General features: G+C 47.6%; 1 protein-coding gene across 1 annotated transcript in view; it reads left to right on the forward strand.

Annotated features, from left to right (window-relative positions):
- The window catches only part of LOC140207423 (uncharacterized), an 89731-nt gene extending 65523 nt beyond the window's left edge, over window positions 1-24208 (forward strand). The window contains exons 7-8 of the mRNA XM_072275948.1: window positions 18463-18566; window positions 19249-24208. Coding sequence (XP_072132049.1) covers window positions 18463-18566; window positions 19249-20190 — 1046 coding nt within the window. The 3' untranslated portion in view covers window positions 20191-24208. The remainder of the gene's footprint in view (window positions 1-18462; window positions 18567-19248) is intronic.

Below are 24208 nucleotides of genomic sequence, written 5' to 3' on the forward strand. Positions count from 1 at the left end.
ATTAACAATTTTCAATTTTACAAAGACAAAATGTATTGAAGATAAAACAATACCAAGGAAATACAGTACCAAGTGGAGCACGGACAAAACAAATCAAAAACAGAAAACAAAAAGGCTGCCAGACAATTTACAAGATTACTTAAATAAACTTTCAGAAAAAGAGTGGACACAATAGTAACATCACGGTTTCTCTGCAGCAGAAATGTTTAGGTTATGACTGGAGATAACAGGGTTTTGGAGTGCAGGGCTATCCAGTGACAGAAATGTTCTCTCTTGTGAGCCTGGAAGAGAGATTTTCATGGTCTTTTGCTGGGGAGAGATGAGACGACGCGAATAGAGAGAGTGGGCTCTTTTTTTTTGTTTTCTTTACCAACCCTATAGTCAAAGTCAGAATTATAAAGCTCAATCGTTTAATCACATATTGTGTACTGTTTGTTATTTCAGGGTACTGATTTGTAACAGGGGAGACATCGCACAGCATCCACCCAAACGAGATTTCTTAAGCTTGGCTGGGCTGGGGGGCTATCACCCCCTATATTAAGCTGCTAGCTGAAGCGAGAGTTACATTCGGCAAGATGACTGAGTGAATCGCTTCCACATTCACAGCAGGTGAACAGCCTCTCCCCAGTGTGAACCTGGTAGTGTGTCATAAGGATAGATAACTGAATGAATCCTTTCCCACATTCACAGCAGGTGAACAGCCTCTCCCCAGTGTGAACTCAATGATGCAAATTTGGTTGATTTGGCTGAGAGAATCTCTTCCCAAAGTCTGAGCAGCCGATCAGCCTCTAACCAGTGTGAACTCGCTGGTGTCTCTGCAGCAGAGATGACTGAGTGAATCCCTTACCACACACTGAGCAGGTGAATGGCCACACCCCAGTGTGAACTGACCGGTGTGATTGCAGGTGAGATGACCGAATGAATCCCTTCCCACAGTCTGAGCAGGTGAATGGCCTCTCCCCGGTGTGAACTCGCTGATGTACCTTCAGTTTAGATGAGCAAGTGCATCCCTTCCCACAGACTGGGCAGTTGAATGGCCACTCCCCAGTGTGAACTGACTGGTGTCCCAGTAGCTGAGATGACAAAGTGAATCCCTTCCCACAGTCTGAGCAGGTGAAGGGCCTCTCCCCAGTGTGAACTCGTTGATGTAACTTCAGTTTAGATGAGCAAGTGAATCCCTTCCCGCAGTCCGAGCAGGTGAATGGCTTCTCCCCGGTGTGAACTCGCTGATGTACCTTCAGTGGGGATGAGCAAGTGAATCCCTTCCCACAGTCTGAGCAGGTGAACGGCCTCTCTCCAGTGTGAACTCGTTGATGTAACTTCAGTTTAGATGAGCAAGTGAATCCCTTCCCACAGTCTGAGCAGGTGAACGGCCTCTCTCCAGTGTGAATTCGCTGATGTACCTTCAGTTGGGATGACCGATTGAATCCCTTCCCACAGTCTGAGCAGGTGAATGGCCACTTCCCAGTATGAAATGACTGGTGAGCCATTAGGTCAGATGATCAAGTGAATTCTTCCCCACAAATTCAGCAGCTGACCAGCCTCCGCCCAGTGTGAACTGACTGGTGTGTCCACAGGTGGAAAGACCGACTGATCCCTTCTCACACATGCAACAGGTGAATGGCCTCGTCCAGTGTGAACTTGCTAATGTACCTTCAGTTCAGAAGACAGGCTGAATCCATTCCCTCTGTCTGATCAGGTGAATGGGTTCCCCCCTGTGTAAAATGATGGGAATGCCAGTCGGTCTGATGATCGAGAGAATTCCTCCCCACAGTCTGAGCAGGAAGGATGATCGAGTGAATCCCTTGCTCCACTTCTTAAATATCTGGACAGAGACAGCAAAACTGGCGTGTTGTGTTCGAGATTCCAGTAGACAAATTCCTTGTCATTTTTAACCTGTAAAAAAAAAGATTTACAAAATCTATCAAACGGTGTTGGACAGCCTTTCAGATGAGGTCACTTCAGTTGTCAAGGTGTGATCTGGCATCACACTGTTACAGTGAAGTTCAACCCAAGTTGGCGAGAGAAATCATCTTCTAACAGGGCACAGTGCTGGTATCTGGAATGACCATCAAACTCTCTGATGCTCTTCCTGTCTCTCTAAGAATGGGGCATTTCTGCCATCTCCAATCTGTGACCTGGCACAGTCTGACTCTCTCCATTGGTATTATTCCCTGTTCCCACTGAGCTGCATGGATTCTTGGCCCCACAGTAACTGAAACACTCTCACACAAATAGCCAGCAGTGCATTCCACGCACCCACCACTCTCTGTAAAAAAACTTACCCCTGACATCCCCTCGGTATCTATTAACAAACACCTTAAAACTATGCCCCCTCGTGTTAGCCATTTCAGCCCTGGGAATAAACCTCTGGCGATCCACATGATCAATGCCCTCATCATCTTATACACCAAAAAAGGCTCCAAACATAAACAAGAAATTATACATTGCTTTGAGGATTTGTTAGAAGTATACTAAATTTTGAGGGTATAGATAGAGTAAATGAGAGCAGATTTTTCCACTGAGGTTGGGTGGGATAACAACCAGAGGTCATAGGTAAGTGGGGAAGGATAAAATTTATCGGAAACATTTGGAAAAGCTCTTTACTGAAATGGCCATGAGAGTATGGAATGCAGAAGTGGTGAATATCAGCTCAGTTTCACCATTTAAAAGAAGTTTGTTTGGGAGCCTGGATGGTGGGGGTATGGAGGGCGATGGTCCCAGTGCAGGTAGTTTCATTAGACAGATTAAATGTTTCTTTCAGTGTTGACTAGATGGGCCAAATATCCTGTTTTCTTACTGAACTTCTCAATGTTTCCATCACAGATAAGATGGCCAAACTTGTTTGGAAGGGAAAAGTTGGGAGTGACAACGGAGTAGCAATGGCTGGAGCTTCTGGGAGCAATTCGGGAGCTGAGTGATCGACACATCCCAAAGAAGAGGAAGCATTGGAAAGGCAGGAGGACACAACTGTGGATGAAATGAGAAGCCAAAGCCAAGATAAAAGCCAAGGAGAGGGCAAACAAAAGAGCAAAAAATATTGGGAAGCTTTTAGAAACCAACAGAAAACGACTAAAAAAAAGTTGAATGACCTCGGGGGTGGAATTATGATATTGTAGTCATTTAACAGTCTTGGTTGCAGCCAACAGTCTGAGACATTTGGAGGAACAAAATATCTGGGGCCTCAATATCTCTTGAAAACCAAGGTTCCCTGCACCAGTTACCTTTCAACTTTTATTTTGCAGGCACGTACAATCTCTGCACCATCAAAATTTCACTTCTGAAGGCCTCCCACTTAACCAAGGACTCCTTTGCCAGAAAACAGCCTGTCCTAAACCACACCTGTCAGATCCTTTCTGAAACCGTTAAAATTGACCGCTCTCCAAGTTAGAATCTCAACCCATGGTCCAGACCACTATTTTTCCAAATTTACTTTGAATTTCATAGCATTATGATCACTAATTTCTGTCACCAGCCCTGGATCATCAGCTCATTGCACACTTCTACGTCGGGAATTCTACGTACTGATTAAGGGCACATTTGACAAACTCTACCCCATCTAGTCCTTTTACAGTATGGGAGTCCCAGTCAATATGTGGAAAGTTAAAATCATTCACTGAATCAACCTTTGTTTCTTGGCATGGTCTGTGATCTCTCCACAAATTTGTTTCTCTAAATCCCTCAGACTGTTGGGTACAACCAAGTCCCAGTAATGGCTACAATATCATAATTCCCTGTCCTGAGCTCATCTGGCTTTCCTACGATGCTTCTTGCATTGTGATATACACAGCTCAGCACATTCATCGCACCATGCTCAACCATTTGATTGCTGACTCTATCTGAGGTCTGAACAACATCTGACTGGTGTCAAGAAAACAAACTCTCCCTCATGGTCACAAAAACAAAGGAGCTGATTGTGGACGACAGGAGGAATGGAGACAGGCTAACCTCTATTCAGATCAATGGATCTGGGGTTGAGAGGGTGAACAGCTTTAGTTTCCTCAGCATAAACATCACCGAGGATCTCACATGGTCTGTACATACCGGCTGTGTTGTGAAAAGAGCACAACAGCACCTCTTTCACCTCAGACGGCTGAAGAAGTTTGGGATGGGGCCCCAAATCCTAAGAACTTTCTACAGGGACACAATTGAGAGCATCCTGACTGGCTGCATCACTGCCTGGTATGGGAACTGTACTTCCATTAATCACAGGAACCTGCAGAGAGTGGTGCGGACAGCCCAGCGCATCTGTAGATGTGAACTTCCCACTATTCAGGACATTTACAGAGACAGGTGTGTAAAAAGGGCCCAAAGGATATTGGGGACCCGAGTCACCACAACCACAAACTGTTCCTGCTGCTCCCATCCAGGAAACAGTACCACAGCAAAAGGACCAACAGGCTCCGGGACATCATCTTCCACCAGGCCATCAGACTGATTAATTCATGCTGATACAATTGCATTTCTATGTTATATTGACTGTCCTATGTACAAACTATTTATTATAAATGACTATAAATTACACATTGCACATTTAGTCGGAGACATAATGTAAATATTTCTACTCCTCATGTATATGAAGGATGTATGTAATAAAGTCAATTCACCCTCCCCACTATCTGTTCTGTCATTCTGGCTCCCATTCCCCCTACAACTTATTTGAACCACATCACCCTCTCCCCACACTAGCACTAGCGAGCCTGACCACTGGGATATTAGTCCCCTCTCACCCCTTTGACTTTCCTCTGTCAGTGATCCCCCCGACAGTGTCTAAAGTGGGTCCACCTGTTGTTGTGCGGGACGGACACAAGATTACTCTGCGATGGCCATTTCACCTCATTCCCCTTCCCGACTCTCACCCAGTTTCCCGTGTCCCGCACCTGGGGTGTACCTCACCTCTCCTCATCTCACATGGGGGCAGAACAAAGGTGATTTTCTCAACAGCTGATGTCAAAGATTTTGTTCCCTCGGAGGGAAATGGAAATAAATCAGAAACCGGACATTTACTTTGGGATTTGTTTCGCTTTGACGGAGAGATCGACGCCAGGTTGATTCAGCGGGGTAACGCCCTCTCAGCTGGTCCGCCTCTACTATTGGTTGTAACTAGTGATTGACATCGCTTCGCACCAATGGGAATAGCGCAGCTCCTGAATCCTCTTGACAGCGGTGGGGAGGGTCTAGTCACGTGATTAGTAGCCCAGCCGTTAAACCGACAAAGCTCGAGCTCTCCAGCGCGCGGGTGACGTAAGACACGGCGCACGTGAGGGCAGATCTCGGTCTGGGGAGCTCATGTGTGACGTCAGGCGCGTGCGTGCACATGTGTGACGTCACCTGTGGGGGAGCGCTCGTATTTAGAAACACCTGAATGGACGTTTCTGATGATTTCGGTGGGACAACAACATTAATCACGGGTTTCATCACTGAATCCAGTGTTGTGAGATGTAAAGTCCCCTGTTATGTGTCCGGCTGTGCTGTGTTGTTGGTGGAGTGGGCAGCCTGGTGTTTGTCTCGATTCGGGTCACAACGCCAGAATTGCCAGCGGGGTCCACACACAGTGTATTAGTCAACAGAAAACCTCTCGTCCCTGCAGTCTCTGTCTCCTGGTAAACTCAACACCCTGACAATGTGGACTATAGACACCCCTTCCTCTCAGAGTCAGGGGATCACTCAGACAGCTGATCACTGAGAGGAATTATATTTATTGGTCATTAAAGTTCACCCAGATTGGTTTGGACGGATTTGATGTGGAGTTCGGGGTGTCACAGTGAAAGGGCCGGACGGCCGAACTCTCTCCGTTGTCCAAACATCCTTCCAGGTGAGGCGACACTTCACCTGTGAATCTTCCGGGGTCGCCCGTTGTGTCCGCTGCTCCCGATGCGGCCGCCTCGACACTGGTGACACCAGACCCTCCGCAGTTGTGCGGGGTCGGGTTGTTTTTATTGGTGGGGGGGGTCGATGTTATTGTTCCCTTTTGTACGGGAGGGGTGGGTTTTGGGGGTTGATGATCGGGATGCCGTTCTTTCTTATGCGGGGGGTGGGGTGGGAGTTTGATTTTTCTCTCTGATCGACTTCCATGCTCTTTCTTTGTTTCGTGGCTCTGTGGAGGAGAACAAAAACTCAGTTGTTCACGGATATTTGCTTTGACAGTAAATTAACCTTTGAACTATCCGCTCCGAGCGGGACTTCCCGGTGTCCAAACATTTTCATTCCGATTCCCATTCCCGTCCCGACGCGTCAACCCATCGCCTCCTCTTGTGCCAAGGTGAAGCCACCTCAGGGTCCAGGATCAGCACCTTGTATTCCGTCTGAATACTCCCTCCCCAACCCGATGGCATGAATATCGATTTCTCCTTCCTTTGAACAAATCTCCCCCTCACCCCTCCCTCCCACTCCCTCTCTTCCTCTCTGACTTTTCACGTCCTCTCACCTGCTGATCACTTGTCTCTGGGTCCACTGCTCCATCCCTTTCTCCTGTTCTCCACTCTCGTCTCCTATTAGATTCTATTTTCTTCAGCTCTTGACCTTTCCCACCTACCTGGCTTCACCTATCACCTTCCAGCGAGACATTTCCTCTCCCGCCCCGATTTTATTCAGATATTTCCCCCATTGCATTTCAGTCCTGAAGGAGGGTTCAACTGGAAACATCGACTGTTGACTCTTTTCGATAGATGGTGCCCGGCCTGCTGAGTTCCGCCAGCATTTTGTTTGTGTTGCTTTGGATTTTCAGCATCTGCAGACTTTGTCGTGTTTGTGATTTACCTCTCCGTTGTCGCTCCAGCCTCCGGCCACTGGTGGCGCTGCATGGACCTTCGGCCACTGGTGGCGCTGCATCGACCTCCGGCCACTGGTGGCGCTGCATCGACCTCCGGCCACTGGTGGCGCTGCATGGACCTCCGGGCACTGGTGGCGCTGCAGCGAACCACCTGCTAAACGCATGCGCGGTGCCGAATGCCGCTGCCGTTGGCGGGTCTCCTGTTGGGGCGGCGGTGAGTGGAAACAAATCTCGGGTTTGTGTGAATCGGGGCCGGTGGATCGGGAAAGTCCCGGGCCCGGGCTCTGTCTGACGGCTGGAGCAGGGGTGCAGTGACAATCTTTTAGGTGCTGGAGCTGGACGAGGGGTGATTGATAAGTTCGTGGCCTAAGTTAGAAGGCCTGAAGTTTACAGCTGTCGTTACATGTACGTGTAGTTCCGCTCTGTGAGTGATCATGCAGAAAGTTTGAAGTTAATAACTGTTGTGGTATTTCTGTTTCAGATAATTGAAAATTGACACGTTTTCTAAAATTGACTCCTTCCACCTTAGACCACGAACCTATCAATCACCCCTGGTATGTCACACCCAGTGTGTGTACCTGCTCATTTCATGTACTGGGCAACTTCCTTGTCCCATTCATGTAATGAGCAGGTACACAAATTGGGTGTGACATCGTATATATATGAATAGGGCTTTTTATAATGTCAAGCACTAAACCAAGATGCAAGAAATATATGAATTCCAGAGCTCCACAGAACTTTACAACTCCTCCCTTGGAGGATCAGACACCCTGAGCCGATAGGCTGGTCCTGGACTTATTTCATAATTTACTGGCATAATTTACATATTACTATTTAACTATTTATTACTATATTTCTATTACTATTTATTATTTCCATGACTATTATTTCCAAGGACTGAGAGCACCAACTGGAGAGAACGCTTCTGACTCAGGGTTTCCATTAATTCAGTCAGGAGCAAGTTTGGTGAGTCTCATTTACTCAAATACTGGTCCTTCAGACATTACATATCTATACAAGGTAAGGTAGGGAATAGTTGTGGTGAGACTGAATGTGCCCAGAAATACCAGTTATGCCTCTGTCAGACCCAGTTGCAATCACTCCAGGTCTGGTAATGTACTGTCAGTATCCCAGCTCTTTAAAGTCACTCACGTTCCCTCAGTGTTTGTTCATTTGAAGAACTTGCATCTTCTGAAGTAGCTTTTGGTCTGTTCTGAGTGTGGAGAGAGAAAGAGAAATAATTGTTTGAAATGACTTGTTGCAAACTCACTCCCCATACCCTGTGCATTCTCAACCAGATTATTGATTTAGATGACATGTAGCAATGGGTGTAACCCTGGGGAACTCCACGAGGCGTGGGCCTGGACTCCAATAAACAGCCTCCCATCATCACCATCTGCTTCCTCCCATCTAGCTGTTCCCAGACTCTGGGCTCTGTGACAAAGCCCAGGTCCCTCCTTTCTCTGCCAGTGTAAAGTCTCAGGCCATCCGGTTCTGTAGCACCGTTTGGTGAATTGTAATCATCCTAGTGGATATCTCTGTTACCTGTGCTGAGTGTCAGTCAGCGCTCCAGCTGTATTATTGGCCAATTCTTCCAGAGCGGCTGCTGAATTAATTATTTCCCTGGAATTTCTGGCTCCCCCACAGGAGGGGAAGGCAACCATCCCCAATCCGTTATATGCCTTCGTTGCCTATTCCATTGGGGGTGATCCAGGATCCTCCAGTGTGACACACGGTCGGCCAAACAGCAGCGACCACTCCAACCCTCGTCCCGCCCTGGAGGACCTGTCCGGTCGGGTGTGGCTCCGTGCCGCTGCCCTGTTCTTTCTCCCGACAGCCAGGGATAGGCCCCGTTTTCCTGATTGATTCCTGGGATGGCAGGACTTTCATATGAGGAAAGACTGGATTGGCTAGGCTTATACTCGTTGGAATTTAGAAGATTGAGGGGGGATCTGATTGAAACGTATAAAATCTTAAAGGGATTGGACAGGCTAAATGCAGGAAGATTGTTCCCGATGTTGGGGAAGTCCAGAATGAGGGATCACAGTTTAACGATAAAGGGGAAGCCTTTTAGGACCGAGATGAGGAAAAACTTCTTCACACAGAGAGTGGTGAATCTGTGGAATTCTCTGCCACAGGAAACAGTTGAGGCCAGTACATTGGCTATATTTAAGAGGGAGTTAGATATGGCCCTTGTGGCTAAAGGGATCGGGGGTATGGAGGGAAGGCAGGTACAGGGCTCTGAGTTGGACGATCAGCCATGATCGTACTGAATGGCAGTGCAGGCTCGAAGGGCCGAATGGCCTACTCCTGCACCTATTTTCTATGTTTCTATGTTTTTCCACAAACCCAGTAAGTTCCATTTACTGGTCCAGGGGTATGATAAGTTTGGTTCTTGGTACAGTCACTACCTCCCACTTGGTAGGGTGCACTCTCACTGTGGTCACACCAACAAGTGGTACTGACCACTGCTGGAGAGGTAACTCGTATCCCCAGCCATAGCCTGGAGGGGACCGACGACTCCGTCCCTCAAAGCAACACCTTCATCAACACAACACGGTGTCTGGCCTTCCAGACCTGGATATGGTGCAATTGATAATGCCACCATTACGGCTACCAGAAAACACCATGACTGAATTTACTTCACTGGTATTCAGGGGCACCACTGACATGGGGTTCGTAGTCTTACCGTGCTGGGGAATTTCGGCACATACCCAACGTGCTCCCCGCTCCACTTGCTTAGCGTAGGTGTGGCAGAGGGACAGGAAAGTGTGAACCTGGGGGCTCCCGAGACAGGGGCAGGTCCCCTGCGGGTCATTAAAGTCAGCATTAGCCAGTACGGTTTTCAGTCCTTATCAGTCCGGCCAGTAACGTGTTTACAGTCCATTCGACGTACCCTCCGGAGCGGCCCTTCCCCCTTCACTGCAGTAGGTGTTGTCAGTGGCACTCGGTACAGTCCTTTCCACCTCGGTCCCAACACCTTCCCATCCCAGTTCTTCAGCAGGACAAAATCTCCAGGCTGGATGGTGGGGTCGTCCTCTCGGTAGGCCTGTCGTACCTGGGAACGCAAGCTTTGCAGAGTTTTAGTTAATTTGCACAAGTATTTTCCCATCTCCTCCCCCAAGGTCTATATATCCAATGTTGCAGGTACGTTCTCAGGGAGGAGCGGCAAACGAGGTCGGGGTCCCCATGGGGTTCTCATCGGCTTCCCGTAGATAATTTCTGCAGGTGACAACCCCGTCTTACTTGATGGCGTGATTCTCATATGGAATAGGGCCAAGGGGAAAACCTCCAACCAGGTCAGTCCAGTTTCTTGTGTCAGTTTGGCCAACTTATCTTTCAAGGTACCATTGGCTCGTTCCACTATGCCGGCTGCTTTCGGATGATGGATGCAGTGGAACTGTGGTTTTATAGCAATTTCTTTATAGATTTCCTCATTTATTTTGGCAACAAAATGTGGCCAATTGTCCGAGCTTATCATTTCTAAACGTCCATAGCGAGGAATTATTTCTTTCAGGAATATTTTCACAACGATCATAGCGGTATTATTAGTTGTAGGAACAGCTTCAGTCCATCTGCTAAATACATCTACTATCACTAAGCAACACTGACAACAGTGTACTCTAGGTAATTCTGTAAAATCAAGTTGTAAACAAGAAAAAGGTCCACTAGGCAAGGAGGTAGTTCTGGAACCACATGGCATCCCCTTTCCAGCATTCATTTCTTTTTACAAATTGAGCATGCTGTGGCTCACTCTTCAGCTAGTTTCTGGAGATCAGGGTGCCGCCAAGATGGTAATAATGTATTAAGCATTCCCTCCTTGCCCAGGTGTGTACAGTTATGTACATAATCTATCAGAATAGGTGAGAACACAGAGGGAACACAGACCTGTCCTGCAGGGGTCACCCATAAATTGGTCTGAGGTTCAAGGTGGCAACCCATTTGGGACCACAGTTTGCGTTTTCCTTCAGGGGCGTCCCCATGGAACTTATGTATTTCCCCCATGTTTGGCATGCCCATCCTTAGATTTTGTCTAATTGGAGCTTGCTGGGTTCCCGAGGCTACTAAAAGTGTGGGGTTCAGGGCTGTCTGTTCGGCCGCTGCATCAGCCCTAGTATTACCCTTAAATATGTCATCAGATTCCCCAGTGTGGGTTGCATATTTAATAATAACCAAAGCTCGAGGTAACTGTGGAGCGGTGAGTAACTTGTCTGCAAAGGAAGCATTACTAATGGGGTGGCCAAAGGAAGTCAGGAATCCCCAAAGCCCCATAGTCAGTGCATAACGGGAATCTGTGTAAATGTCTGCCCTTTAGTCTGTTGCTAGGATACAGGCACGAGTTATAGCAAACAGCTCAACCTTCTGGGCGGAGACAGCTGCTTCCATTACTTCACTGTCCGTCACTATCACATCGTTTCCCTGCTGGATCCACAAAAGAGCTTCCATCCTCATAGAACGTTGCCTCGGGCTTGAGGGGGTATTGCGGAATGGGTGGGAGAGTCTGTCCTTCTTTCACGGTGATCCGGACAGGGGGGCAGTTGGTGCGGCCGACTTCATGGCCTGAAATTGCCCAGAGATGGGGTACAACGTCTTGGGTTCAGTCAATATTAAAAGAATGTCTTACCTTCACCTTCAACTCCTTCCAGTATCGGAGTTGGCCGGTGGCCAAGCCTTGTTATTCACCCTCGGTGCTGGAGGCTTGTTTCGTCAGGGTGTAGGCAAGGAACCCGAGGCTCTTTGGCTTGAACCCAGGGAAAACCCTAACGGTGGTATGGGGAACCACCAGTCCTGTCTTTCGCCAAAGGAAATCCGGAACTTCGGCCAGTAATGCACAGTCCTCTCTTCCTTTAACATCTCCAATCACCATGCCTGGGAACTTCTGTCCCTCGAGGGGTGCATAATATTAGCTTTCCTCAGTTGAGCACCCCTTAGGGTCATAGCCCAGGGTCACATGAGGGTTGGCTGCTGGCAGAAGGGGTTCAAATGCAGTGGAGTCCAGATAAAGTGCCCACCACTGAGAGGTCGGAAACTGGGGAAGCTGTTGGTTGTTCGCTAGTCCCAGGGAGACACCCTTGTCCGTGCATAGAATCTCGACTTCCAGCGGACTGAGCAAGTCTCTCCCTGCTGGATTACACCCCAGACTGGTGGTGACTGTAAATGAAACCTCACACTGGAATTCCACCTGCAGTGGCTGGGTACATGAATACGTATGTTCCGTGCCTTCGAACCCAGACACAGTGATTGTAGCGTCTGATGGCTGGAATCCCTTTTCCAGTACTATTTCCTGATCGAGAGTGGTTGTGGTGGCCCCCGTAAATGGAATTGGAATTGCAGCAACTTGCAATATTTCATTGGGTTTTCCTGAGGGGTGGTACTCACAGCAGGAAGCGTCCTTGCTTGTCAATTTCCAAACAGTTTTTGTCCCTATCTGTCCCTTGGTAGGTTTGTGTTCCCATTTCTGATCCCCAGATAAAGCCCGCTCGCATCCTTCTACCCGCTGAACATATTCAGGTCTAATATTAGTTCCTTTCGGGGTTGATCGGAATTCGAAAGCCGGGTCCCAATAATATGTCAAAGCTCGTCACATTTGATTTTGATCATTGTCAGGCCGATCCATATTATTTGTTTTAATCACGTTGGCTAACTTAGTTGGTAAGCATTGGAGCAGAAAGGCATTAAACTGGGGGGACGGATTTCCATCATTGAAGGCTTGGTCTCCTGCGAAAGTGCTGCAGCAGGCCAGAAATCGCTCCCAATAGTCTGGTCCCCATTCCCCAGGCTTAGGTTTGCATTCAGGTACTTTAGTGATGTTTTCAGGTTGCTGGAGAGCCCTTTCCAAGGCTTGAATAATCTGGTCTGTCTGTTCATTCTCATTATGGTTTTCCACCTGTAACTCCTGATAGGTTTGGTATCTCAATTCTGCTTTCCATTTCTGCCCCTCATTAGCTGAGAGAATCATGCAGCAGAGACCGAATGAATCTTCCCGGGTCACATTATACATTTGTATAGTACTGCGGACATACTGAGCAAACTGTGCAGGTTTTTCTTTTCTATCTGGGGCTGAATCATGATCATTATCATTTCCTGAGGCTTCCAGGGTGCATACACAGGAATCACTGAGGACTGTCCCTCCTCCTGCTCGTGGATTGGGCAGCATTTGGGTCGGCAATCGTCTTCATGGAGCCATTAACTCTGGGGTTTTATTGGATTCTTCCCTCCCTGTCTCGGAATAATCCTTGGTATTCCCATTCTGGATCTCAGGGCATAGAGAGCCTCCCCTTCCCTGCCGCCGCTGTTTGACCCGAGCAGCCACCGTATCTGAGTACTGGGAGGATTGGGGTTCAGGAGCACTGGGTGCACTTGGCCCTTGGTAAGGTGGGGGGTGCCCACTCCTCATCACGGTCACTGTCCTGACACAGGGTCAGTATGCCAGACATGGGTTCCGGATCCCTTGTTTCCCAAACAGTTCGAACTTCAGACTGACGTTCCTGCCCTTCTCTGCTACCTAGGCCACCCTTGGTTTGCTTATGTTGTTTTTCCTGCTCTCGTTTTCGGTGCCCATCCACCCATTCACGCTCCGCTTTTAGCGTCTCCCAACCTTTGGCGTTCCTTCTGCAGTACATACCTCTATCCCTTTGTCACATGCATTATCCCTCCAGCTTGCTGATCATATACTGTTCCACTTCACATCTACCTTTTCCTTCCACCCCCTTTTCAACAATTTCCACTTCTTTCCACAGTTCTTTCTCCAAATCAGATTGGCTGCTTGTTTACATGAGCTTATATACCAGGTTCTGCACTCCACAGCGGCCACATTTTATTCCCCAATTTCTTATTCAGCCCTGCACTCAACATTCGCAAATCTTTTTTCCTTGTCCGGAAAACTCTCATACAGATTGTGTAGGGCTGCTCCTGGCCTGCTCGTGTCAATCGACTGCAGTTGACCCGTGTTCTCTAAGTAATTTACCTGGCACAAAGCCTCCAGCTCAATTAACAATCAGATAAATTCACCCGGCTGGCACCCCCTGATCAATTGATAAACTTACACGGCACGTCTGCCTCCTGCCCACTTTGTAAAATTTAGCCAGTACTGCCTCCTGCCCATTTGGTAAAATTTCTCCCGACAGATTCTTTCCCGATCCCATCAAGGTTATATGATCAGTCTCAGGCGAGGGACCGTACCTCCAAAGGAACTAACGGAGAGCGACAAAAGGTAAAATACCTATTGGGCGCCCAGTCAGTCTCCACAGTCCCCAGAGTGGTCCAGACACTAACTCAGCCCGTCTGCTTGGGTATACTGGGATCCTGTTTGTGACGCCAAATGTTAAAGTTGAATCTGAATAAAACTCGGGAGACCAGCTTCTTATCGTCACCACAGTTTATTGTGCATTCTCCTGCAGGAGTTTGAGACCCAGTTGTCAAAGGGAAGGCACGTAAACACTGCCACCTTCTGACAAGTGGACTGACTTAGGTTACAGCCGTATATTTATACATAGTAAGCCCCATACATTACTTTTGGAGGATGGTATTTGAACTGGTACACCCACCAAGTCTGTTGGTGCAAAACTTAATTACTTAGATAAGAGAGTTTGCTAAATCAAGGTTTTAATTACAGATTGATATATTGTCCAGCCCTTATCAGGTATTCCCTTTGCAAGGCCCTGATTTAATTACAGAGAGATGTTCATTCCTGTCCTAATCGGCGAGTCCTCCTCCCTTTACTCAAATGAGGGTACAATGTATAATATTATCAACTAATGAGAGTACAATGTATAATGTTATCAGCTCTCAGTGCATCTCTCTGCAAGCTGCAGAGAACCAGTAATGAGCCTGTCTTAGCTAACCGCAGAAGACAGAGTTTACTTCAGTTCAAAAATTCCAAAACAGTCCCAGTTATCCTTGCAGCCAGAGGTTACATAGGATCAAAATGATTTTCTTTATATATCCTCAATTCCTCAGGAGGGTTCAGGGGAAATATTTATGTACAATACAGAAACTGGTGTCACCTGTGTGTATTGTGGTGATGCAAAAGTTGCTGGAGAATTTACAAGTGGGAAGAAGTGGAGTGATATTTTGAAATCTGAGTTTTTGAAGCGTAATTTAGCAAGCAAACCAAATATGGACAATGTGCAAAAGCTCTGGTGAGAAAATCTTTCATTACCCATTACAGGCCTGCGACATAGGTTGTGTGAGAATGCAGGTGGGACTCGATCAAACCCAGAGGAAATCAAAGTTCTTATCGACAATGATTTGATAGCTGTTAAAATGAATACCACTCTATATAAAATTCACTGTGCACACTGGGTAGAAAATGTACAGTACAAGATTTATGTGCACACTGGTCATTACAAATTGGGGGGGAGGGCATTGGTGGGAAGGTGGGGAGACCTCCAGTGTCACTGATGCCCTCACCTACAAGATGTGCATCCAGCTGCAGCTTGTAACCCTGCACTTTAAGGAGTTGGAACTTGAAACGGATGAATTCCGGATCATCCAGGAGCTGGAGGGGGTGATAGATATGACATGAAGAGAGGTGAGTTACACCTGAAGTGCAGGGCACAGGAAACTTGGTGAGAGTCGGGAAGGGGAATGAGGTTAAATAGCCATCGCAGAGTACTCTTGTGTCCATCCCACACAACAACAGGTGGACCACTTTAGAAACTGTTGGGGGGATTTACCTGGCAGAGGAAAGTCAAGGGGTGATAGGGGATTCATTCATTAGGAGAACAGAACAAGAGGGAACTAATATCCTAGTGGTGAGGCTCGCTAGTGCTAGTGTGGGGAGAGGATGATGTGGTTAAAATAAGTTGTAGGGGGAATGGAAGCCAGAATGACAGAACAGATAGTGGAGAGGGTGAATTGAATTGAATTGACTTTTATTACATATATCCTTCATATACATGAGGAGTAGAAATCTTTACATTATGTCTCCAGCTAAATCAGCAATGTGTAATTTATAGTAAATTATAATAAATAGTTTGTACATAGGTCAGTCAATATAACATAGAAATGCAATTGTATCAGCATGAATTAATCAGTCTGATGGGCTGGTGGAAGATGATGTCCCGGAGCCTGTTGGTCCTTTTGCTGTGGTACCGTTTCCTGGATGGTAACAGCAGGAACAGTTTGTGGTTGTGGTGATTTGGGTCCCCAATATCCTTTGGGCCCTTTTTACACACCTGTCTCGGTAAATGTCCTGAATAGTGGGAAGTTCACATCTACAGATGTGCTGGGCTGTCCGCACCACTCTCTGCAGGTTCCTGTGATTAAGGGAAGTACAGTTCCCATACCAGGCAGTGATGCAGCCAGTCAGGATGCTCTCAATTGTGTGTCCCTGTAGAAAGTTCTTAGGATTTGTGGCCCCATCCCAGACTTCTAAAACCGTCTGAGGTGAAAGAGATGCTGTTGTGCTCTTTTCACAACACAGCCGGTATGTCCAGACCATGTGAGATCCTCGGTGATGTTTATTCCGAGGAACTTAAAGCTGTTCACCCTCTCAACCCCAGATCCATTGATGTCAATAGGGGTTAGCCTGTCTCCATTCCTCCTGTCGTCCACAATCAGCTCCTTTGTTTTTGTGACAATGAGGGAGAGTTTGTTTTCTTGACACCAGTCGGATGTTGTTCAGACCTCAGATAGAGTCAGCAATCAAATGGTTGAGCATGGTGTGATGAATGTGCTGAGCTGTGTATATCACAATGCAAGAAGCATCGTAGGAAAGCCAGATGAGCTCAGGACAGGGAATTATGATACTGTAGCCATTATTGGGACATGGTTGCACCTAACAGTCTGAGGGATTTAGAGGAACAAATTTGTAGAGAGATGGTAGACCATGCCAAGAAACAAAGGTTGATTCAGTAAGTGATGTTAACTTTCCCTATTTTGACTGGGACTCCCATACTGTAAAAGGACTAGATGGGGTAGAGTTTGTCAAATGTGCCCTTAATCAGTTCATAGAATTCCCAACGTAGAAGTGTGCAATAACCTGTTCGGAAATATTCCAGGGCTGGTGACAGAAAGTAGTGATCATAATTCCATGAGATTCAAAGTAAATATGGAAAAAGAGAGGTCTGGACCATGGGTTGAGATTCTAAATTGGAGAAAGGTCAATTTTGATGGTATCAGAAAGGATATGACAAGTGTGGTTTGGGGAAAGCTGTTTTCTGGCAAAGGAGTATTTGTAAGTGGGAGGCCTTCAGAAGTGAAATTTTGAAGGTGTTTAGTTTGTATGTGCCTGCCAAAATAAAAGTTGAAAGGTAACTGGTGCAGGGTACCTTGGTTTTCAAGAGATATTGAGGCCCCGGATATTTTGTTCCTCTAAATGCCTCAGACTGTTGGGTGCTACCAAGACTCATTAATGACTACAATATCATAATTCCACCCCCGTGCTCGTCTGACTTTTTTTTTTAGTCGTCTTCTGTTGGTTTCTAAAAGCTTCCCAATAGTTTTTGCTCTTTTGTTTGCCTTCAGTTTGGCTTCCCATTTCAGCCACAGTTGTGTCCTTCTGTCTTTCCAATGCTTCCACTTCTTTGGGATGTATCGGTCACTCAGCTCCGGAATTGCTCCCAGAAACTCCAGCCATTGCTGCTCCGTTGTCACTCCGACCTTTTCCCTTCCAGACAAGTTTGTCCAGCTGCTCTGTCATAGAAACATGGGGATGTTCAGTGCAGAAACAGGCTATTTGGCCCATCTAGTCAATGCTGAAAAAACATTTAAGGTCTCTACTGCAACTACCTGCACTGGGACTTTCGCCTTCAGACCCCTACCATCCAGGCTCCCATCCAAATTTCTTCTAAATAGTGAAACCGAGCTCATATTCTTCACTTGTGCTGGCATCTCATTCCACACTCTCATGACCATTTCAGGAAAGAGATTTTCCAAATGTTCCTGTAAAATTTTCACCTTCCCCATTTACCCATGACCTCTGGTTGTCATTCCACCCAACCTCAGTGGAAAAAACTGCTTGCATTTACCCTATCTATACCGTCATAATTTTGTATACAGTATTTCTGGCAAATCCCCACAGCAATGTATAATTTCCTTGTTTATGTTTGGAGCCTTTTTTGGTGTATAAGATGATGAGGGCATTGATCGTGTGGATAGCCAGAGGTTTATTCCCAGGGCTGAAATGGCTAACACGAGGGGACATAGTTTTAAGGTGCTTGGAAACAGATACCGAGGGGATGTCAGGGGTAAGTTTTTTACACAGAGAGTGGTGGGTGCGTGGAATGCACTGCCGGTTATTGTGTGAGAGTGTTTCAGTTACTGTGGGGCCAGGAATCCATGCAGCTCAGTGGGAACAGGGAATAATACCAATGGAGAGAGGCAAACTGAGTCAGGTCACAGATTGGAGATGGCAGAAATGCCCCATTCTTATAGAGACAGGAAGAGCATCAGAGAGTTTGATGATCATTCCAGATACCAGCACTGTACCCAGTTAGAAAATGATTTCTCTCTCTAACTTGGGTTGAACCTCACTGTAACAGAGTGATGCCAGATCACACCTTGACAGCTCAAGTGATCTCATCTGAAAGGTTGTCCTACACCCATTGATGGATTTTGTAAATCTTTTTACAGGTTAAACACGACAAGGAATTTGTCTACGGGGATCTAGAACACAACACATCAGTTTTGCTGTCTCTGTCGAGGTATTTAATATTTGATATCACTCAATCATCCTTCCTGCTCAGACTGTGGGATCATCGGACCGACTGGCATGCCCGTAATTTTAAACGGGATCCAATTAATCTGCTCAGACAGTGGGAGTGGATTCATGCGGTCATCTCAACTGAAGGTACATCAGCAAGTTCACACTGGGACAAGGCCATTCACCGTTTCTTGGTGTGACAAGGGATTCAGTCAGTCATCCCACCTGTGGACACACCAGTCAGTTCACATTGGGCAGAGGATAGTCATTTGCTCAGTTTGTGGGGAAATTTCACTTGGTTATCTGACCAAGTTCACACTGGAGAGAGGCCGTTCACCTGCTCGGTGTGTGCAAAGGGATTCACTCAGTCACCCACCTACAAGCACACTGGTCAGTTCACACTGGGGAGTGGCCATTCACCTGCTCGTACTGTGGGAAGGGATTCACTTAGTCATCCACCCTAATGTCTCACCAGCGAGTTCACGCCGGGGAGTGGTCATTCACCTGCTTGGACTGCGAGAAGGGATTCACTTGCTCATCTAAACTAAAGGTACATCAGCGAGTTCACAGTGGAGAGAGGCTGTTCACCTGCTCAGACTGTGGGAAGGGATTCACTCAGTCAGCCCACCTACAAGCCCACAGGTCAGTTCACACTGGGGAGAGGCCGTTTACCTGCTCGTACTGTGCGGAGGGATTCACATTGTCATCTCAGCTATTGAGACACCAGTCAGTTCACACCAGGGAGAGGCCATTCAACTGCTCAGTCTGTGGGAAGGGATTCACTCGGTCATCCCACCTACTGAGACACCAGTCAATTCACACTGGGGAGAGGCCGTTCACCTGCTCAGTCTGTGGGAAGGGATTCACTCAGTCATCTGAACTGAAGGTACATCAGCGAGTTCACACTGGAGAGAGGCCGTTCATCTGCACAGACTGTGGGAAGGGATTCACTCAGTCATTTAAACTAAAGGTACATCAGCGAGTTCACAGTGGAGAGAGGCTGTTCACCTGCTCAGACTGTGGGAAGGGATTCACTCAGTCAGCCCACCTACAAGCCCACAGGTCAGTTCACACTGGGGAGAGGCCGTTTACCTGCTCGTACTGTGCGGAGGGATTCACATTGTCATCTCAGCTATTGAGACACCAGTCAGTTCACACCAGGGAGAGGCCATTCAACTGCTCAGTCTGTGGGAAGGGATTCACTCGGTCATCCCACCTACTGAGACACCAGTCAATTCACACTGGGGAGCGGCCATTCACCTGCTCAGACTGTGGGAAGGGATTCACTTGCTCATCTCAACTGAAGGTACATCAGGGAGTTCACACTGGTGAGAGGCCATTCACCTGCTCAGACTGTGGGAAGGGATTCACTCAGTCATCTGAACTGAATATACATCAAGGAGTTCACACTGTGGAGAGGCCGTTTACCTGCTCAGACTGTGGGAAGGGATTCACACGGTCATCTGAACTGAAGGTACATCAGAGAGTTCACACTGGGGAGTGGCCATTCACCTGTTCAGACTGTGGGAAGGGATTCACTCGATCATCCCACTTACAAACACACCAGCGAGTTCACACTGGAGAAAGGCCGTTCACCTGCTCAGTCTGTGGGAAGAGATTCAGTCAGTCATACAACCTACAGAGTCACCAACGAGTTCACACTGGGGAGCGGCCGTTCATCTGCTCAGAATGTGGGAAGGGATTCACTCGGTCATCCCACCTACAAGCACACCAGCGAGTTCATTCTAGGGAGAGGCCGTTCACCTGCTGAAGCCTGAGTTATACCTCTGCATAGGTTCTACAGTGTAGCCTACGCAGTAGCCCATGCAAGTGGCCTATGCCGTTGTGAGCATTTCTACTTATGCATTCGTGTGTCTTCGTCGCTCTGCCAAAATGCTAGTTGGCTTTGGGCTTTCTATCCCACTGTTTTGAATTGACTCGTGTTGAGCTGGAAATGATGGCGACTGCTGAGTATATCTTGTTGGAGTCGGAGCTAATAGACGTTGAACAGAAGTTACTTTTATTGAATTTACTGCAACGCAGAGTTTTTCCATTGTGCATTCCACGACGTCCAAACCGGTTTGTCAAAATTTCTTTCCACGAATTTGATGCCATTTGCAAGTCTTCATAGTCTGCCGACAAAGTGTGGTACAAATGTACATATTTTCTGACTTCCTCACTTAATCTCTCCTCGATTAGGTCCATTTTCCAACGTCGAAGCAACAGGAAATGCACTGCTACCAAGCGGACCAATCACAGATCCTGCGGTCTGCATCGCCGTGACACGTAGTTACATTTTTGGGAAGGTGCATGTTAGGCTACGGCGTATGTTACGGCCCAGCGTGCCACGTCGAGTATGCGTCTACGCGGAGCCTGTGACGTAGCTTTGATGGAGAAGTACAATTCAGGCTTCAGTGTGTGGGAAGGGATTGACTTGGACATCTCAACTACAGAGACACCAGCGAGTTCACACTGGGTAGAGGCCAATCGCTTGCTCAGACTTTGGTAAGAGAATCTCTCAGCAAAATCAACTTAATGTACATCATTGAGTTCACACTGGAGAGAGACCGTTCACCTGCTGTGAATGTGGGAAGCGATTCACGCAGTCATCTAACCTTATGTAACTCTCGCTTCGGCTAGTAGCAGGGGATAGTCCCGCAGCCCGGCCAAAGTTAAGAAATCTCATTTGGGTGGATGCTGTGTGATGTGTCCCCTGTTACAAATCAGTACTGTACCCTGAAATAAGAAACAGTCCACAATATGTGATAAAACGATTGAGCTTTATAATTCTTATTTTGACTATATGGTTAGTGAAGTAAACAAAAAAAATGGAAAAACAGTCCACTCTCTCCAGTTGCATCTTCTCATCTGTTCCCAGCAAAAGACCATGAAAATCTCTCTTCCAGACTTACAAGGAAGAATATTTCTGTCATTGGATAGCTCCACACTTGAAAACCCTGTTATCTCTAGTCGTAACCTAAACATTTCACTTTTTGTGTTTGCTCTGTTCATGACATCCTCGTTAGACATTCATTTTGTCCATGATATTCTTTGCATCATATTGAACATGTGATCAGGAAAGAGGAGTCAGAATGCACGGTAATTATGGGAAAGATTGAAGGGAAGAAATCAAGAGGAAGACAAATGATGATGGAGACAGCAGCCAGAGAATTGGAATGGAATACCAATGAATTGATCCACTTGACCCGAAACAGGAGTGTGTGGGCCATGGCAGTCAAAGCTCAAGCTGGGCTTGGCACCTGATGATGATGATAATGAACCTAAACATTGCTGCTACAGACAAACCTCAGCAGTGAAACAGTGTAGAGAGGCCATTACGTTAGCAGTGAAACCTTACAGCATGTTACTCTTATGACACACTACCGGGTTCACACTGGGGAGGAAGTTTCAATAAGCTGCTTGCCAGATGTTGCTGAATGCAATTTTGAGAGTGACTGTCGGTGCTGAACTCTGCAATTATTGCTGCTGCTCACCACACCCAGTTCTGCACCCTGGTCACTGGGCATGGGAGGAGTTTCTTCTACACATTCACCTTTAATGGTACTAGATCTGTGACAAATAAATCAGTTCTATTTTAAACACTGTCTCCAGTACTTAGTGAATTTATAACACCTAGTGTACAGTAGAGAGTCAACTCAGGCCGGCTGGACACTGCCAGTGATTCTGTTCCACGACAGTCCTTTCAAATGCACCCCTGCTGTTCACCCCTGGTTTTCCCTGTGGATGAGTTCCAAATAGTCACCACTCTGTGGGTGAAGAGGTTTCCCTTGAATTTCCTGCAGACTGAAGAAGTGGAGGTGACTGCAGTTGTGTCTGCGATGTTCTTCACCCCTCTAATCTCTGGGCTGAGGAAGAATGACATTGGTAGTTAACCTCCTTATTCAGGGCTCATTTCCACGTTATGGGTCATTTCCCCTGCTTCTAAAGGGTTGTTGAAAACACCCTGTCCTCTAAAGACTGAAAGCAGAATGGGAAACCATTAGTTGGATCTTCAACAAAGAAGGGTCAGAAACCAGAGGGGGGTCTGCACAGGGCAGAGTTTGGGGCTCTGGACAATGGTCGGGGTAAGAACGTATGATGAGGAGAAGGGAATCAGCAGTGGGGTGTCGAGGTCCGAAATGAAGATCTGGGATCCGCCAACCACCAATACGAGCCTTCGTGGATGATCTGACCATCACTGCGGAGTCAGTGCCCGGTGCTGTGTGGATTCTGAAGGGGCTGGAAAGGGTGATGAGGTGGGCAAGGATGTCCTTTAAGCCTGTAAAATCAGGATCTGTAGTGCTGGAGAAGGGGGGAGAGCACAGGAGAAATTTCTCTATTGAGGACATTCCAACCCCTACCATCACAGAGAATCCTGTTAAAAGTCTTGTGAAGAGGTTTGATGCAACACTCAGAGATAAGGCAGCAATAAGGAACACCTGTGGGGAGCTTGAACAATGGCTGCAAGAGGTTGACAGGACTGGCCTTCCAGGGCGGTTTAAGGCACGGATTTACCAGCACGGTATACGACCCAGAATCCTCTGGCCGCTGCTTCTCTATCAGTTTCCAATTCCCACTGTTGCTGAATTAGAGAGGGTCGTCAGCCGGTTCCTGCGAAGATGGCTGGGTTTACCAAGGAACATCAGCAGCATCGCTCTGTGCGGGAATAACTGCAAACCGAGGCTCCTCCTGAAATCCATCGAGGAGGAGTTGAAGGTTTTGCGAGCAAGAGAGGTGCTGCAGTTTCGGGAATCTTCAGATCCACAGGTTGCCGGAGCAAGAGTGGTGGTGAGAACTGGAAGAGAGTGGAGAACGGAAGCTGCGGTGGGAGAAGCTGAGGCGCAACTGCGTCACAAAGTGCTGGTGGGGGCAGTCGCCAAGGGGAGAGTTAGACTCGGAGGCCTTGAAGTCCCCCAGTTTGACAAAGTACAAGGGAAAGAGTGACGAGAACTGGTCCAGAATGAAGTAAGGGCAGCTGTGGAGGAGGAGAGGACCAGCAGAGCGGTGGCAATGAAACAACAAGGAGCCTGGACCAAATGGGAGCAGGTGATGGAGTGAAAGATCACGTGGAATGATCTCTGGAAGGTGGATTCACACCGCATCAGGTTCCTTATCCAGGCTGTTTCTGCCGTCCTTCCTAGCCCGTCCAACCTGCACTGCTGGGGCCCTGCAGAACGACCAGCTTGCCCCCTCTGTGAGACGACCGGTACGCTGGAGCACATTCTGTGCTGCTGCCCCAGAGCTCTTGCTGATGGCTGTTATCGGTGGCGGCATGACCAGGTCCTCCGGACAATTGCGGAGACAATCTGCAACACCCTTAACATCTGCCAGAAAACAAGTCCGGTCAAGAATACCATCTGCTTTGTCAAAGAGGGGGAAAGACCAACAGACACCAGAAAGCAACCGGGTTGCTCTTCACTGCGCAGGACTGGAGCTAAAAGCAGACCTGGGAAAACAGCTGCAGTTTCCTCCCCACATCACAGAGACTACACTGCGGCCCGACACTGTGTTGTGGTCTGACTCACTGAAGCACGTCCCTATGCTGGAGCTTACCGTGCCGCGGGAAGAACGCATGGAGGGGGCCCACGAGCAGAAACGAGCCAAGTATGAAGATCTGAAGAACAACTTGCAGAGAAGAGGCTGGAGAGCAGAGTGCTGGCCCGTGGAGGTCGGGTGTCGTGGCTTTGCAGGCCAGTCGCTCTGCAAAGTACACACTGCACTTGGAATCACGGGAGAGAGAAGAAGGAGAGCCATTTCTACCACCATAGATGCAGCAGAGAAAGCGTCAG

This window comes from Mobula birostris, chromosome 13 (genome assembly GCF_030028105.1).
Source record: "Mobula birostris isolate sMobBir1 chromosome 13, sMobBir1.hap1, whole genome shotgun sequence".
Taxonomy (NCBI): Eukaryota; Metazoa; Chordata; class Chondrichthyes; order Myliobatiformes; family Myliobatidae; genus Mobula; species Mobula birostris.